Source organism: Moschus berezovskii, chromosome 12, assembly GCF_049115385.1.
Source record: "Moschus berezovskii isolate FMDL1 chromosome 12, NW_MosBer_1.0, whole genome shotgun sequence".
Classification (NCBI taxonomy): Eukaryota; Metazoa; Chordata; class Mammalia; order Artiodactyla; family Moschidae; genus Moschus; species Moschus berezovskii.
The window spans coordinates 88,245,257-88,263,269 of record NC_142471.1 but is presented as its reverse complement, the minus strand read 5'-3'; the positions used below and the strand labels follow the sequence as shown (position 1 = coordinate 88,263,269).

Here is an 18,013-nt window from a genome sequence, read left to right as displayed (position 1 = left end):
CTTACAGACTTGATGTCCCCTCTTCAGTGTGAGGGACGGACCTTGGTATTGGGTGAAGACGACCATCCTTGAGAGAATGGATCACGGGAGGGGGCAGCCAGAAGCCACTGCTCTGCGGTAGGAAGCCAGGTGGTGAGGAGGGAAGGGTGGGGATCTTGAGGAAAGATCTGGAAGTGGGGTGTGGCAGTGAGGGGTGGTTCCATGGCAACACAGAAGCAGGCTGTTGGCAGCCTTCGCTGGTGACACATCAAGCTGCGCACTGAACCAAGGTCCATCCAGGCTGCACTGACCTGGGACTACTGTCCTAGGCAAGGACTGGAACCCAAACTGGAGGTCAGCATCCTCTAGAGTCTGACTAGAGATCTGAATCTCAAGCTGGTCAGAATAGTCAAGGACAAAAAGAGCCTGGAGAGAGGGCCAGCCCTCCTGGGGTTGGGAACATCAGCTCTGGGAATGTCACGTGGCAGGAAAGTCAGCAGAGGTGAACTCACTGGAGAGTGGGCACCCAGACTGCAGCCCGGAGACCAGCAGCCAAGCCTGGGGAGAGGAAACCCAAGGCCTTTGGGTTTGGTGGAAAAACGTGATACTTACTCGGAGTGGTTGTAGTTATTGGGGACTGCCAAGCTAGAAAGAAAATGAAGTGATTTTAGGATGCTGCTGAATAATTTTAAATCCATGGTCATCACTTTGGTGAGAAAGTGAAAACCTTGTCCTAATAAAGACGTCTCAGAACCTCGACTATTCCCACCTACAGTGTAACTGGCCACATGGGCTAAGTAGAGAGAAGTCCCCACCTCACTGAGCAACAGATATAAACACTGTGGCCAAAGGATCCTTTGTGGAGTTGATTTCAACCTGAAGGAATTTTGTTAACGGATAGAGATTTATGAGGCTGCTCCTAGGTCATGGTTCTAAAATGGTGACCGTTCTGCTTGGCATGACTGGGACACTTATTTTCATAGAAATGATCAGAGGACCTAATCCTCTCCCCTCCCACAGCCAACTGAATCAGTACAGGCCCACAAAGTGGCAGGGAAATAGAGGTCCCTCCGGGTCAGCTGAGTGACAGCCCTGGTCCTGGGACTCAGCGGGTCACTGAACAGCCTCCAGAGGCCTCGGAGCAAAACAACTCCCCAGGAAGAATCTGTTCTTCTCTTGGAAACCCGAGAGGTGGAATCCCAGAGCAGTCTGGCTCGTGGGGCTACAGGGACTCACCTGGAGTGGAGGAGTTAATTCCTGGTCCTGCAAGAAAACAGAAAGCATGATCAGCCTCAGCACCAAGTTGCTGTTGTTTAGCTGCTAACTCGTCTCGGACACTTCAGGTACCCCATGGACTCTAGCCTGCCAGGCTTCTCTGACCATGGGATTCTCCAGGCAAGAATACTGGAGTAGGCTGAATTTCCTTCTGCAGGGGAACTTCCCAAACCAGGGATCGAACCAGCGTCTTCTGCTTTCAAATGAATTCTTTACCCTCTGAGCCACGAGGGAAGCCCGTAGAGCAAACGGGAGAGCGATGATGAGCTGGGCACGGCTGAGCGTTCAGCACAAGGACAGAAACCACGCGGCCTCTGCACGGCCTCCTGGGGCGCACCAGCCTCGGGGCGCTAGGCAAGCTCCTGCCCGACCCACACCCGGAGCGAGCCACAGACACTGTCAGTCACTGGCTGCCAGTTTCCACCGCTCCAGTCTCCAGCCGCTCAGAGGTGAAAGGGGCCTTCCGCAAATGACATCCCCCAATACCTGAGCAGATGACTGCAGCATCTTCATGGTGGCCACAATTGTGGGAGAACCAGCCTCGGTTCCGGCACTGCCAGAGATTAGACTCGGCCCCGGAGCACTCCACCTCGTCCAAGGTGATGGGGCCAGAGCCAGAGCCAAAGTAGGCATTTCCTGGGGCTGAGACTGCATATCCACAGCCCAGCTGTCTGCACACCACCTGGGCATCTTGAATGTCCCAGCTGTCATCACACACCGTTCCCCACTGGCCACCATGGTAGATTTCCACACGCCCAGCACATGTGGGACCGGAGGAGTTCCGATTCACCAATCTCAAGCTGACGTCTGAAAGACACACGCTGTGAGAGGAGATGACCCCATCCACCAGCAAACACCCTAAGCCAGTTAACCCCTGCTTCTTCCCTCATCCCAAAAGCCACCCAATGACTCTGATCAGCCTTTAAATAGCTGCATGATCCACCTGGAAGGGGCTCTTGACATCACAGAGATCAGAGCCTTCATCTGCTAGATGTATTCTTTTCCATATTCACCGCCATATTCTTTCCACGGCGTTTATGACAGGTTACAGAATACAGCTCCCTGTTCTCTCCTGTGGGACCTTGCTGTTTACCCATTGGAATGGAGTAGTTTGCATCTGCTCATCCCCAAATCCGCATCCATCCCTTCCCCACAACCACAGATTTTCTCTACGCCTTGTACTCACTTCTTGGAAAGGAGTTATACCAAGCAGAAAAACCAGTGCTTTGGACACTGCCGTCACTCCGAAATCGAACAGTCAATCGGTTGGAATAAGAAGTGAATATTTCCCTGGTGTAATGACAGATTCTCCTCGCTGAGGCATTGCTACTCAGTGATCCATTAAGGATTTCCACATAGTCATAAATGCAGCTACTCTGTGTCTCCAACCTGTATGGAAAACGGCACTCTTGTCAACATCAGAATGTCTGCTGCTCATGAACTTTGTAGATATTTTGGACTTTATGAGAAATGTCCTTGAATCTAAGATCTTCTTCTTGCCTTCCTTAATCAGACCAAAAAACTGCCCGATATTGTCTGATACTTGCTGGTGCGGATCAGAGAAACCGGAAATGTATTCCATGGTACCTGAGAGGGGTACCTCCCAGCCCAGGACCCAACTCAAAGCACACGGTGGTCCATGGAAGACGCCTCCTTCTCCAGGTGGCCTGGGGGTTACTTACTGCAGACTGTCGAAGCCCAGGTTTATGAGGTAGCCGGGGTTCACTTGTATTCCCCAGACACAGTTGGCATTGTTGGGGTAGTATCGTGGGTAGAACGGGCTGGAAAAGTTCCCACTGGCAGTGTAAAAGACAGCACCGCAACTTGAAAAGGAGCCTGCAGAGCAGAGAGAGAGGAACATCCCCATGGTGGTGGGTCTCCGGGGGTGTTGTGACAAGCCATCGTCTTCCGGATGAGTGTCCTCAGGAAGTCCTTTTCCCCTCCCGCAGGACTTCTCAGTGCCTTGACCATTCCCACCTACACGGAGACTGGCCAAAAGGAACGGAGTACACAGCAGCACACCTTTCCATTTTTGGCACCAGATGTTTGCAAGGGGCCGTAAGATCCTTTGGGGGTTACTCTCAATGTGAGGGAGTATTTAACAGAGAAAGCTCTGTAAGGCTGCTACTCGGTCTGTTTTGAAAATGGTCACAGTTCTGTATGGCGTGAGTGGGACCCTTGTTTTCAAAGAAATGATGAGAGGACCTAATCCTCTCTCTCACACTGAACAGGCCCAGGCAGCGGGAGGTGGCCGGGGACCAGAGGTCCCTCCAGGGACAGCTGAGTGACAGCCCTGGTCCTGGGGACTCAGCTGGTCACGGAACAGATTCGAGTCCTTGGAGAGAAAAGCCTCCCCAGGTAGATGCTGTTCTTCTCCTTCTGGAAACCGGAGAAGGTGGAATCCCAGAGACAAACCTGGCTGGGTGGGGCTGCCGGGACTCACCTGGAGTGGAGAAGTTGATTCCGGGTCCTGCAAGAAAAGAGGAAGCATGATCAGCTTCAGCATCCGCGATGGGCTGCAATGAACCCATCAGTTTCCTGAGAGAGATGTTGAGTGCCAGGCCCCTCCATGGCCAGAGAAGGCAGCCTAGGAGTTGCACCAGAGAGCTGAATAGGAAACATCAATCTCATGTATCCCTCTTCACAAACAACAGCAAATATTTGGGCGATTTCACTCCTACAAACTTGATGTCCCCTCCTCAATGTGAGGGATTGACCTTGCCTTTGGGTGAAGACCACAATCATTGATAGAATGGATCCATGGGAAGGAGCAGCCTGAAGCTGCGGCTGTTGCAGGGAGCCCACTGAGGAGGGAGGGATGTTGATGCGGAGGAAAGATGTGGAAGCAGTGTTGGGTAGTGAGCAGTGGTTCAGTGGCAACTCAGAAGCAGGCTGTTCGGACCTTTTGCTCGTGACACACCGAGCTCAGCAGTGAAGCAGGCTGTACTGACCCACGACTAGGGTCCCAGGCAAGGAGTTGGACCTAAAAGGAGGTTAGCATCATCTACAGACTGACTAGAGGTAGGAATCTCATCCTGGTCAGACTAGTAAAGGACAAAGAAGAGCCTGGAGAGAGGCCCAGCCCCCCTGGGGTTGGGACATCAGCTGCGGGGACATCACGTGGCAGGAAAGTCAGGAGTGTTGAACTCACTGGAGAGTGGGCACCCTGACTGCAGCCCAGAGACCAGCAGCCAAGCCAGGGGAAAGGAAACCCAAGGCCTGTGGGTTGGGAGGAAAAAGGTGTTACTCACTCTGAGTGGTTGCGGTTCGTGAGGGCCGCCAACCTAGAACGAAAAACAAGTGCTTTTAGGATGCTGCTGAAAAATTTTAAATTCCATGGTCACCATTTTGGTGGAGAAAGGAAATCCTTGTCCTAATAAGGATGTCTTGGAACCTTGACTTTTCCCACCTACAGTGTTACTGGCCACGTGGGCTAAGTACATAGATGTTCCCACCTGATTCAGGAGTAGATATTATCACTGTGGGAAAAGATCATTTAGGGAGTTGTTTTTAACCTGAAGAATTTTTTTAACAGATAGATATTAGCGAGTCTGCTACTTGGTCATGGTTTTAAAGTGGTCACAGTTCTACATGGCATGACCGGGACACTTATTTTCATAGAAATGATCAGAGGACCAAATCCTGTCTCCCCTCATAGCAGCTCTGAGCAGGTACTGGCATCAGGAGATGGCAGGGGACAAGAGATCCCTCCAAGGACAGCTGAGTGACAGCCCTGGTCCTGGGGCTTCCACTGGTCACTGGACAGCCTCCAGAATCCTCAGGGGAAATGACTCCCTAGGAAGATGGTGTGCTTCTTCTAGACACCTGAGTAGTGGGATCCTAGAGAGGAGTCTCACTGCACGGGGCTGCCAGAACTCACCTGGAGTGGAGGAGTTGATCTGTGCAGCTGCAAGAAAGAAGAAGCATGGTCAGCCTGAGCACCCAGGCTCAATGCAAGAAACCCAAAAGGTCCCTGAGAGAGAGAGAGGCTGAGTGCCCGGACCCTCCGTGGCCTGAAAAGGGGGCCTGGGTTTTGTCCAGGAGAACTGAATATGAAATACCAAGCTCAGACATCAGTCTCCACAATTAAAGTCTGAGGGGAATTTGCTCTTCCAACCTATAAACACGCCCCTGCTCCGGGGGTCCAATACTGAAGGGGCTGCAGTGGATCCATGAAATCCAGGACCGACAACTATCAATGATGGAGTCTGTGAAACATCCCATCTTCCATGGAAGCTCAGTGTGATTGCAGCCCAGTGCAAAGAAGAGCTCTTGTTGGGAGAAAATCACTCACTAAAATGCAGGTCGTGGAAACCCACCTGAGCAGATGACGCTGGCGTCCTCGCTATGTCCACAGTTGTGTGTGTTCCAGGGGTTGTGGGAGCAGCTCCACAGGTAGGTCTCATGTCCTGAGCAGCCCACATCGTCCAAGACAATGGGTCCTGAGCCCTGACCGAACCGGGCATTTCCTGGGGCTGAAATGGCCGAGCCACAGCCCAGCTGCCTGCAGACCACGTTGGCGTCATTGGTATCCCAGCTGTCATCACACACGGTGCCCCAGGAGCCTCGGTATAGGACCTCCACCCGGCCCTGACACCTGTGTTCACCATTCACCAGCCTCAGGGCCAAACCCGATTCGGTTCCTGAAAGGAGACAGGAAAAGTCAGCCTCCTGTTTCTCCTGAAGGAAAAGGCACTGAGGACTGAGATTCAGAATTTTTCCAGGGAAAGGCTGCTGCGGTCTAGGTAGTGATGTCTGTAAGGACTTGACTGAGCGTGTTCATCACTGTTTATCTCCAATGGCTGTGTGATAGAAACCTTGACTGTGGACTATGGACTAGCCCTGCAGGTTCTCTGATGGCATCCCCAAATTCAGCAATTCAGAGTCTGAATCCAGTCTCAGGATGCAGGTGGGAAGAGGGAAAGCCCACAGCCTACATCGGCAACCTACATCCAGACCTCTGGGAAAGGATGAGCCTCTGCAACAGAAGACCACTGACACAGCTTCCGAGTTCCCACCAAGGTGCCAGGTTTGGCCATTTACCCCTACATGGGAACCTACTCCATCAGGCCAAGGTGATTCTGAAGACTTTTCCACTCAGTACGTTCAGGTACTTTCACACACAAAGTGTAGCTTGAATCTTTTTTTTTTAAGATTGAATCCTGAAATAACCTTGGAATTATTGAATATCATTGGAGGACTTAAGGATGACAGGGGAGTAGGCACCAATTACCAGCAGGCTGTCACAGTCCCTCCAGGACTTGTCAGCTCAACATCGAGAAGAGAACAAAAAGACTCTTTCCTCCTGGGGCAGAAGACTTGTAACTGACAAGTGCCCCCTGACAGGAAGCACCCTGACAGTGAAGTTCATAAACAAAACCAAGCAGAGGTCAGAACAGTGCTGGGGACAAAGAATATTGGAACTTCTGGATCCAGCTATACCTGAAGCTTGCCCTATAGCTCAGTATCCTGGATATGTAAGCTGTGGAACCACCCCAAATTAAGAGAGTGTGAGTGGCCATCCTAATACTTGCAAACAAAAGCATTCTGAGTAACATATGGCACAACTCGTAGGTCGAGCTTATCCATAACTCTGGCAAGTGAAGGCAACCGTCTAGAGTAGACGAGGTGGTCAGCTCAGAACCTGGACCCAAGAGGCAAGAACTGCACCATGTCTGTGGACCGGGGCGTGGCATGCTGGTAGTTTAGCAGGATCTGAATGATGCTCACCATAGTCAGTTGTCGGATACCACCAATCTGGAGGGGAAACAAAACAGGATTACAAAGAAGGTCGGTAGAATCAAGGTTGATCTAGTGACCTGTAACTGGGATCAGGACACTGGGGTCTGAGAAGCTCCATGGTGTGAGGGAGACAGAGGCCTTTTCTGAGAGTTTTCTGTGAACCCAGGTTATGTCATCAAAGGAGGTGGCACAGCCCATAGAGCCAACACCATGCCCTGCTGACTGGGTACTTCTTAGTAATAGCATCGCCTAGACTCCATCTGGGGTGGAGAACAGGAAAAAGCTCTGTCCTCTCCATACAGATAACTCTCGGTCCACAGAATACGTTCAAGCAGAAATGACCCCAGGACAGACCACCCTGTCACCCAAAGCTCTGTGTAGCCACAAAGTCCTGAAATCACTAAGTCACCCCAGAGGATGCCTGTGTTATAGCTCGTCTGGAACCGTCTATGTGCTCTAGAGTGACCAGGGCAGGTACTGAGGGGTGGAAAACATCCACAGTCCCCTCCTGGGGCTACTGGTTGAGGGCCATAAGGGTGGCTGTGAGGGAGGGGACATCCCGCAGTCAAAAGGCAGCAGGACTCACCTGGCACAACCGTGGACTGGGTCTGGGCAGCTGGGGAGAGAGAAGGCAGGTCAGACACAGAGCACAGAAGGGGCCCCACAGGGGCAAAGGGGTGACACTAAGATGCAGAGCAGGTGAGGGGTCAGTCTGGGCACCTGCTCTGCCATGGAGGGCGGGGCCTCTGCCATCCTCAACCCTCCAAAGAGCTCCTCCTGAGGGGTCCCAGCAGCCCAGCACCCCTTATCTGCAAAGTCAATGTGATTGACTCTGTGTCTTGTTGACACAGTGGATCCAGAGTCAATTGCCAGGCTCACAGCTTTTATGGATCCACTGAGGCAGTGAGACAGGGCTCCAGCTCCAGGTCAAGTCCCGAGTGTGATCTGTCTGGCTTGACCTTAGGGGATGACAAGGCGGTGCCTGGCAGGTCACACAGGGGCCACTGCCCTGCTCACAGCAGACCTGGTGCCCAGACCGTGCTTCCCAGTTGCTTGGAGGGGCCATGATCCAAGACTCAGGAGGCAGAACCGGGGCCACCGGCAGCAGAGCCCATGACCTCTGCTCAGAGACCTCTTGGCAGACCTGCTCTCTTTGCCTCGGTTTGCACTGTGGCATGGAGCAGAAGGCATGTGTCACTTTCAGTTTGTGTTTCTGTTCTAATCCTCCATCTACACACCCAGGGGCCTGACAGAAGCTAATATACTGAATAAGCAAAGCACTAAGAGGATTTCAAAGGAAAGGGAAATGTAGAGAAGGCTTCTCGAGGGGATCAGAATGTAAGCAAGAAACCACACCCAGCTTATTTGAGACCCACCTGAGCAGATGACGCTGGCGTCCTCGCTATGTCCACAGTTGTGTGTGTTCCAGGGGTTGTGGGAGCAGCTCCACAGGTAGGTCTCATGTCCTGAGCAGCCCACGTCATCCAGGACAATGGGCCCTGAGCCCTGACCAAACCGCGCATTTCCTGGGGCTGAGATGGCCGAGCCACAGCCCAGCTGCCTGCAGACCACGTTGGCGTCATTGGTATCCCAGCTGTCATCACACACGGTGCCCCAGGAGCCTCGGTACAGGACCTCTACCCGGCCCTGACACCTGTGTTCACCATTCACCAGCCTCAGGGCCAAACCCGATTCGGTTCCTGAAAGGAGACAGGAAAAGTCAGCCTCCTGTTTCTCCTGAAGGAAAAGGCACTGAGGACTGAGATTCAGAATTTTTCCAGGGAAAGGCTGCTGCGGTCTAGGTAGTGATGTCTGTAGGGACTTGACTGAGCGTGTTTATCACTGTTTATCTCCAATGGCTGTGTGACAGAATTGTTCACTGTGGACTATGAACTAGCTCTGCAAGTTCTCCGATGGCATCCTAAAATTCAGCAATTCAGAGTCTGAATCCAGTCTCAGGATGCAGGTGGGAAGAGGGGAAACCCACAGCCTACATCCCAGACCTCTGGGATAGAATGATCCTGTACAACAGAAGACCACTGACACAGCTTCCCGGTTCCCACCAAGGTGCCATGATCGGCCATTCAACCCTACGTGGGAACCCACTCCATCAGCCCAAGATGATTCTGAAGACTTTTCCATTCAATATGTATCCAGGTCACTTTCACACACAAAGCTTATCTTGATTCATTTTTTTTTTAAGCTCGAATCTTGAAATAACCTTGGAATTGTTGAATATTATTGGAGTACTTGGAGATGACGGGGGAGTAGGCACCTATTACCAGCAGGCTGTCACAGTCCCTCCAGGACTTGTCAGCTCAACATCGAGAAGAGAACAAAAAGACTCTTTCCTCCTGGGGCAGGAGACTTGTGGCTGACAAGTGCACCCTGGCAGAAAGCACCCTGACCGAGAAGCTCATAAACAAAACCAAGCAGAGGTCAGAACAGTGCTGGGGACAAAGACTATTGGAACTTCTGGATCCAGCTGTACCTGAAGCTTGCCCTATAGCTCAATATCCTGGATATGTAAGCCGTGGCACCACCCCAAATTAAGAGAGTGTGAGTGGCCATCCTAATACTTGCAAACAAAAGCATTCTGAGTAACATATGGCACAACTCGTAGGTCGAGCTTATCCATAACTCTGGCAAGTGAAGGCAACCGTCCAGAGTAGATGAGGTGGTCAGCTCAGAACCTGGACCCAAGAGGCAAGAACTGCACCATGTCTGTGGACCAGAGCGTAGCATGCTGGTAGTTTAGCAGGACCTGAATGATGCTCACCATAGTCAGTTGTCGGATACCACCAATCTGGAGGGGAAACAAAACAGGATTACAAAGAAGGTCGGTAGAATCAAGGTTGATCTAGTGACCTGTAACTGGGATCAGGACACTGGGGTCTGAGAAGCTCCATGGTCTGAGAGAGACAGAAGCCTTTTTACAGAGTCTTCTGTGAACCCAGATTATGTCATCAAAGGAACACCTCATTTAAGGAGGTGGCACAGCCCACAGAGCCATCACCATGCCCTGCTGACTAGGTACTTCTTGAAATAGAATCGCCTAGACTCCATCTGGGGTGGAGAATAGGAAAAAGCTGTCCTCTCCATACAGATAACTCTTGGTCCACAGAATACGTTCAAGCAGAAATGACCCCAGGACAGACCACCCTGTCACCCAAAGCTCTGTGTAGCCACAAAGTCCTGAAATCACTAAGCCACCCAAGAGGATGCCTGTGTTATGGCTCATTTGGAGCCGTCTATGTGCTCTAGAGTGACCAGGGCAGGTACTGAGGGGTGGAAAACATCCACAGTCCCCTCCTGGGGCTACTGGTTGAGGGCCATAAGGGTGGCTGTGAGGGAGGGGACATCCCGCAGTCAAAAGGCAGCAGGACTCACCTGGCACAACCGTGGACTGGGTCTGGGCAGCTGGGGAGAGAGAAGGCAGGTCAGACACAGAGCACAGAAGGGGCCCCACAGGGGCAAAGGGGTGACGCTAAGATGCAGAGCAGGTGAGGGGTCAGTCTGGGCACGTGCTCTGCCATGGAGGGCGGGGCCTCTGCCATCCTCAACCCTCCAAAGAGCTCCTCCTGAGAGGTCCCGGCAGCCCAGCACCCCTTATTTCCAACATCAAGGTGATTGACTCAGTGTCTGGATGACACAGTGGACCCGGAGACAATCGTCAGCCTCACAGCTCGTAAGGATCCACTGAGGCAGTGAGACAGGGCTCCAGCTCCAGGTCAAGTCCCGAGTGTGATCTGTCTGGCTTGACCTTAGGGGATGACAAGGCGGTGCCTGGCAGGTCACACAGGGGCCACTGCCCTGCTCACAGCAGACCTGGTGCCCAGACCGTGCTTCCCAGTTACTTGGAGGGGCCATGGTCCAGGACTCAGGAGGCAGAACCAGGGTCACAGGCAGCAGAGCCCATGACCTCTGCTCAGAGACCTCCTGGCAGAACTGCTCTCTTGCCTCAGTTTGCACTGTGGCGTGGAGCAGAGGGCATGTGTCACTTGCAGTTTGTGTTTCTGTTCTAATCCTCCATCTGCATACCCAGGGGCCTGACAGAAGCTAATATACTGAATAAGCAAAGCACTAAGAGGATTTCAAGGGAAATGTAGAGAAGGCTTCTCGAGGGGATCAGAATGTAAGCAAGAAACCACACCCAGCTTATTTGAGACCCACCTGAGCAGATGACGCTGGCGTCCTCGCTGTGTCCACAGTTGTGTGTGTTCCAGGGGTTGTGGGAGCAGCTCCACAGGTAGGTCTCGTACCCTGAGCAGCCCACGTCGTCCAGGACAATGGGCCCTGAGCCCTGACCGAACCGGGCACTTCCTGGGGCTGAAATGGCCCAGCCACAGCCCAGCTGCCTGCAGACCACGTTGGCGTCGTTGGTGTCCCAGCTGTCATCACACACGGTGCCCCAGGAGCCTCCGTACAGGACCTCCACCCGGCCCTGACACCTGTCACCTCCGTTCACAAGCCTCAGGGCCAAACCCGATTCGGTTCCTGGAAGGAGGCACGAAAAGTCACTCTCTTTGTCTCCTGAAGGAAGCAGTCCTGTTGTCTGAGTGTGATTTGGATATCTTCCGAGGAAAGGGACTGAGTCTAGATCTTGTTCCTTATCGAGAGCACTTGACTGAAGTCTGGCCATCATCGCTGACCCACCAGGGACTGTGTCAGAGAACCGCGCCTGTGTGCTGAGCTATGCACATTCTCTGATTGGTTCCCCACAACACCAGGAATTCAGGAGCCGAGCTCAGCCTTGGGATGCCAGAGGGAGTGGGTGCCCACGTCCTGCATCCCTAGTGACCCCTGAGATGGACAGGAGCCCATGCATCAGGGTACCACCAGACACAGCTTCCCAGCCCCCACCCAGTTGCCTCTTTCTGCTGCTCACCCGACTCGGGTCTCTACGTCACCTGACCCGAGGTTGTTCTGAAGGCTCGCTTTCCACTGAACCCTTTCCATGTCTTTTTCAAACGCAAAACTTAGCCTGGATCTAAAATAAATCATGGACCCACTGCCTATCACCAGAGCACATGGAGATGATTGGGGGAAGGCACCTGTTGCCAGCAGGCTGCGCTCAGTCTCTCCAAGACTTGTCAGTGGAAGGTCTAGAACAAAGGGACTCTTTCTTCCTGTTGGGGTGTAGACTTGGGCTGACCCCTGCCCCCATGACAGGAAGTAGAGTGAAGCCCAAACACATAAAACAGCAGAGGTATAAAAGTGGATCAGACAGGTAGTCTTGGAACCTCTGGATCCAGCTGTATCTAAAGATAGAACTACCAATAAATGTCTTAGACATGAAAATAACTGGGTCCTCATCCAGCTTAAGTGAGTGTCAGTTGAAATCCTACCACTTGCAAGCTAAAACAGCCAAACTAATACATTCTGTAACGGATAGCTGAAGGATATCACAGTTCTGGTGAGCAGAGGGAATCCCCAACGTTGAATGAGGTGGTGAACACAGAGCCTTAACCCAAGATTTAGACATTGACACAGAGTTCACCTGGATCCAAGTGATGCTTACCGTACTCAGGTGTCGTGTGCCACCAATCTGGAGGGGAAACAAAGCAGGATTACAAAGAAGGTCAGTAGAATCAAAGTGGGTCTAGTTCCTATGACTGGGATCAGGACAGTGGGATCTGAGAGGCTCCACGTACAGGGAGAAGAAGCCTTTTCTGAGAGTTTTCTGTGAGCCCAGATCATGTCATCAAAGGCACACACGCATCTAAGGAGGTGGCACAGCCCACAGGGCCATCAGCATGTCCTGCTGACTGGGTACTTCTTGGTAATGGCATCACCTAGACTGCATCTGGGGTGGAGGACAGGAAAAAGCTCTGTCCTCCCCATACACATAACTCTTGGTCCAGAGAATGCATTCCAGCAGAAATGACCCCAGGACACACCACCCTGTCACCCAAAGCTCTGGGGAGACACTGTGTAGCCACGAAGTCCTGAAATCACTGAGCCAGCCCAGAGGATGCCTGTGTTATGGCTCATTTGGAACCATCTACTCTAGAATGACCTATTACCCTAGAATGCTCTAGAATGACCAGGGCAGGTACTGAGAGGTGGAAAACCTCCACAGTCCCCTCCTGGGGCTACTGGTTGAGGGCCATGGGGGTGACTACGAGGGAGGGGACATCCCGCAGTCAAAAGGCAGCAGGACTCACCTGGCACAACCGTGGACTGGGTCTGGGCAGCTGGGGAGAGAGAAGGCAGGTCAGACACAGAGCACAGAAGGGGCCCCACGGGGGCAAAGGGGTGACGCTAAGATGCAGAGCAGGTGAGGGATCAGTCCATGGAGGGCGGGGCCTCTGCCTCCTCAACCCTCCAAAGAGGCTGCTCCTGAGGGGTCCCGGCAGCTCAGCACCCCTTATTTCCAACATCAAGGTGATTGACTCAGTGTCTTGATGACACAGTGGACCCGGAGCCAATCGTCAGCCTCACAGCTTTTATGGATCCACTGAGGCAGTGAGACAGGGCTCCAGCTCCAGGTCAAGTCCCGAGTGTGATCTGTCTGGCTTGACCTTAGGGGATGACAAGGTGGTGCCTGGCAGGTCACACAGGGGCCACTGCCCTGCTCACAGCAGACCTGGTGCCCAGACCGTGCTTCCCAGTTCCTTGGAAGGGCCATGGTCCAGGACTCAGGAGGCAGAACCGGGGCCACCGGCAGCAGAGCCCATGACCTCTGCTCAGAGATCTCCTGGCACACCTGCTCTCTGCCTCGGTTTGCACTGTGGCGTGGAGCAGAGGGCATATGTCACTTTCAGTTTGTGTTTCTGTTCTAATTCTCCATCTACACACCCAGGGGCCAGACAGAAGCTAATATACTGAATAAGCAAAGCACTAAGAGGATTTCAAGGGAAATGTAGGGAAGGCTTCTCGAGGGGATCAGAATGTAAGCAAGGAACCACACCCAGTTTATTTGAGACCCACCTGAGCAGATGACGCTGGCGTCCTCGCTGTGTCCACAGTTGTGTGTGTTCCAGGGGTTGTGGGAGCAGCTCCACAGGTAGGTCTCGTACCCTGAGCAGCCCACGTCGTCCAGGACAATGGGCCCTGAGCCCTGACCGAACCGCGCATTTCCTGGGGCTGAGATGGCCGAGCCACAGCCCAGCTGCCTGCAGACCACGTTGGCGTCGTTGGTGTCCCAGCTGTCGTCACACACGGTACCCCAGGAGCCTTGGTACAGGACCTCCACCCGGCCCTGACACCTGTCACCTCCGTTCACCAGCCTCAGGGCCAAACCCGATTCGGTTCCTGAAAGGAGACAGGAAAAGTCAGCCTCCTGTTTCTCCTGAAGGTAAAGGCACTGAGGACTGAGATTCAGAATTCCTCCAGGAAAAGGCTGCTGAGGTCTAGGTAGTGATGTCTGTAAGGACTTGACTGAGCATGTTCATTACTGTTTACCTCCAATGGCTGTGTGATAGAAACCTTGACTATGGACAGTGGACTAGCTCTGCAGGTTCTCCGATGGCATCCCCAAATTCAGCAATTCAGGGTCTGAATCCAGTCTCAGGATGCAGGTGGGAAGAGGAGAAGCCCTCAGCCTACGTCAGCAGCCTACATCCCAGACCTCTGTGAAAGAATGAGCCTCTAACAGAAGACCCCTGACACAGCTTCCCAGTTCCCACCAAGGTGCAGAGTTCGATCATTCACCCTTACATGGGAACCCACTCCATCAGGCCAAGGTGATTCTGAAGACTTTTCCACTAAGTACGTTCAGATACTTTCACAAAGTATAGCCTGAATTTTTTTTTTTAAGCTTGAATCCTGAAATAACCTTGGAATTGTTGAATATCATTGGAGTACTTGGAGATGACAGCAAGCTGTTCGTAATGCCTCCAGGACTTGTCAGCTCAACATCGAGAACAAAAAGACTCTTTCCTCCTGTGGCAGGAGACTTTGGCTGACAAGAGCCCCCTGACAGGAAGAACCCTGACAGTGAAGTTCATAAACAAAACCAAGCAGAGGTCAGAAAAGTGCTCGGACAAAGAATATTGGAACTTCTGGATCCAGCTATACCTGAAGCTTGCCCTATAGCTCAGTATCCTGGATATGTAAGCCGTGGCACCACCCCAAATTAAGAGAGTGTGAGTGGCCATCCTAATACTTGCAAACAAAAGCATTCTGAGTAACATATGGCACAACTCGTAGCTAAAGCTTATCCATAACTCTGGCAAGTGAAGGCAACCTTCCAGAGTAGATGAGGTGGTCAGCTCAGAACCTGGACCCAAAAGGCAAGAACTGCAGCCATGTCTGTGGACTGGAGTGAAACCCAAGGCCTGTGGGTCAGGAGGAAAAATGTGTTACTTACTGTGAGTGGTTGTCGTTGGTGGGGGCCGCCAATCTGGAAAGAAAACCAAGTGATTTTAGGATGCTGTTGAAAAGTTTAAAATTCCTTGGTCATCATTTTGGTGGGGAAATAAATCCTTGTCCTAATAAGGTCATCTCAGGACCCTGACTATTCCCACCTACATGTAACTGGCCATATGGAATCAGTACATAGAAGTTCCCGTCTTATTCAACATCACACATTATCACTGTGGCCAAAGGATCATTTTGGGAATTGCTTTCAACATGAAGGAATTTTTTAACAGACAGACATTTGTGAGTCTGCTACTGGGTCATGCTTCTAGCACGGTCACAGCTCTGCATGGCATGACTGGGACACTTATTTTCATAGAAACGGTCAGAGGACCTAATCCTGTCTCCCCTCATAGCAGCTCTGAGCAGCCACAGGCAGCAGGAGGTGGCAGGGGACCAGAGGTCCCTCCAGGGACAGCTGAGTGACAGCCCTGGTCCTGGGGCGTCCACTGGTCACTGGACAGCCGCTGGGGTCCTTTAATGGACTGGAACCTGGTGGTCCGGAGTCAACGATAAGAAAGTGAAAGAAGGAAAGAGGCTAATATTCCCTGGGTTACGCAGCTGGCCTTCACACTCCAGGGAATCAGCCAGAAATGGAGAGAGAGAGAGAAGGACACGGGGACCCAAGTCTCTGGTGGAACAAGGGTGCTTTATTGAATTCTGTGTGAGTAGATATACCGCATTACAAGGTAGCTTCTTCAGATAAAGATCAAAGACCAGACATTACAAGTTATCGAGGAAACAAGGAGCAACAGAGACCATAAGGCCAAAAGGCTGCTGCTGCTGCTGCTGCTGCGTCACTTCAGTCGTGTCCGACTCTGTGCGACCCCATAGACAGAAACCCACCAGGCTCCCCCGTCCCTGGGATTCTCCAGGCAAGAACACTGGAGTAGGTTGCCATTTCCTTCTCCAATGTGTGAAAGTGAAAAGTGAAAGTGAAGTCGCTCAGTCGTGTCCGACCCTTAGCGACCCCACGGACTGCAGCCTACCAGGCTCTTCCATCCATGGGATTTTCTAGGCAAGAGTACTGGAGTGGCTTGCCATTGCCTTCTCCGATCCATATCAAAAGAGGGTCAGAGATAATCCCTCTCACCATATGGAAAAGCTAATGAAGAAAACTCTATGCAAGCATCCCATCTCTATGATCTCAGTCCTGGGAGTGGCTTGTCACTCCTCTCGCTCCTGACAGGAACTGATAAGGAACAGAGGGTTCAAGAGAGATAGGAAACAGGACACAGGAATCCTACTCTTAAACATTCCCTGACAGACAACCTCCAGAGTCCTCAGAGGAAAATGACTACCCAGGTAGCTGCTGTTCTTCTCCTTCTGGAAAAATGAAGCTGGAATCCCAGAGAGGGGAGTGGCTGGGTGGGGCTGCAGGGACTCACCTGGAGTGGAGGAGGTGATCTGTGCAGCTGCAAGAAAGAGGAAGCATGATCAGCCTGAGCACCCAGGCTCAATGTAAGAAACCCATCAGGTGCCTGAGAGAGAGATGCTGAGTGCCTGGGCCCTCCATGGCCTGAAAAGGGCGGCCTGGGTTTTGTCCAGGAGAACTGAATATGAAATACCAAGCTCAGACATCAGTCTCCACAATTAAAGTCTGAGGGGAATTTGCTCTTCCAACCTATAATCACCCCCCTGCTCCGGGGGTCCAATACTGAAGAGGCTGCAGTGGATCTATGAAATCCAGGACTGACCTCTATCAATGATGGAGTCTGTGAAACAGCCCATCTTCCATGGAAGCTCAGTGTGATTGCAGCCCAGTGCAAAGAAGAGCTCTTGTTGGGAGAAAATCACTCACTAAAATGCAGGTGGTGGAAACCCACCTGAGCAGATGACGCTGGCGTCCTCACTGTGTCCACAGTTGTGTGTGTTCCAGGGGTTGTGGGAGCAGCTCCACAGGTAGGTCTCGTACCCTGAGCAGCCCACGTCGTCCAGGACAATGGGCCCTGAGCCCTGACCGAACCGGGCACTTCCTGGGGCTGAAATGGCCCAGCCACAGCCCAGCTGCCTGCAGACCACGTTGGCGTCGTTGGTGTCCCAGCTGTCGTCACACACGGTGCCCCAGGAGCCTCCGTACAGGACCTCCACCCGGCCCTGACACCTGTCACCTCCGTTCACAAGCCTCAGGGCCAAACCCGACTCGGTTCCTGGAAGGAGGCACGAAAAGTCACTCTCTTTGTCTCCTGAAGGAAGCAGTCCTGTTGTCTGAGTGTGATTTGGATATCTTCCGAGGAAAGGGACTGAGTCTAGATCTTGTTCCTTATCGAGAGCACTTGACTGAAGTCTGGCCATCATCGCTGACCCACCAGGGACTGTGTCAGAGAACCGCGCCTGTGTGCTGAGCTATGCACATTCTCTGATTGGTTCCCCACAACACCAGGAATTCAGGAGCCGAGCTCAGCCTTGGGATGCCAGAGGGAGTGGGTGCCCACGTCCTGCATCCCTAGTGACCCCTGAGATGGACAGGAGCCCATGCATCAGGGTACCACCAGACACAGCTTCCCAGCCCCCACCCAGTTGCCTCTTTCTGCTGCTCACCCGACTCGGGTCTCTACGTCACCTGACCCGAGGTTGTTCTGAAGGCTCGCTTTCCACTGAACCCTTTCCATGTCTTTTTCAAACGCAAAACTTAGCCTGGATCTAAAATAAA

The 18,013-nt window shown here is 52.4% G+C and overlaps 1 protein-coding gene across 5 annotated transcripts in view; it reads right to left on the bottom strand.

The window, feature by feature from the left end:
* Positions 1 to 18,013, bottom strand: part of DMBT1 (deleted in malignant brain tumors 1) — a 69,188-nt gene that overhangs the window by 23,767 nt on the left and 27,408 nt on the right. For 3 of the 5 annotated variants that reach the window (XM_055424464.2, XM_055424467.2, XM_055424465.2), the window contains 21 exons: positions 17,187 to 17,510; positions 16,749 to 16,775; positions 15,311 to 15,343; positions 13,930 to 14,253; positions 13,164 to 13,193; positions 12,518 to 12,544; positions 11,170 to 11,493; positions 10,387 to 10,416; positions 9,776 to 9,802; positions 8,373 to 8,696; positions 7,583 to 7,612; positions 6,985 to 7,011; positions 5,574 to 5,897; positions 5,135 to 5,161; positions 4,506 to 4,538; positions 3,698 to 3,724; positions 2,937 to 3,090; positions 2,441 to 2,643; positions 1,741 to 2,061; positions 1,216 to 1,242; positions 592 to 624 (listed from right to left, as the gene is read on the bottom strand). In XM_055424464.2, coding sequence (XP_055280439.2) covers positions 592 to 624; positions 1,216 to 1,242; positions 1,741 to 2,061; positions 2,441 to 2,643; positions 2,937 to 3,090; positions 3,698 to 3,724; positions 4,506 to 4,538; positions 5,135 to 5,161; positions 5,574 to 5,897; positions 6,985 to 7,011; positions 7,583 to 7,612; positions 8,373 to 8,696; positions 9,776 to 9,802; positions 10,387 to 10,416; positions 11,170 to 11,493; positions 12,518 to 12,544; positions 13,164 to 13,193; positions 13,930 to 14,253; positions 15,311 to 15,343; positions 16,749 to 16,775; positions 17,187 to 17,510 — 2,676 coding nt within the window. The remainder of the gene's footprint in view (positions 1 to 591; positions 625 to 1,215; positions 1,243 to 1,740; positions 2,062 to 2,440; positions 2,644 to 2,936; positions 3,091 to 3,697; positions 3,725 to 4,505; positions 4,539 to 5,134; positions 5,162 to 5,573; positions 5,898 to 6,984; positions 7,012 to 7,582; positions 7,613 to 8,372; positions 8,697 to 9,775; positions 9,803 to 10,386; positions 10,417 to 11,169; positions 11,494 to 12,517; positions 12,545 to 13,163; positions 13,194 to 13,929; positions 14,254 to 15,310; positions 15,344 to 16,748; positions 16,776 to 17,186; positions 17,511 to 18,013) is intronic. The other 2 variants (XM_088842402.1, XM_088842401.1) reach the window with 2 other exon arrangements.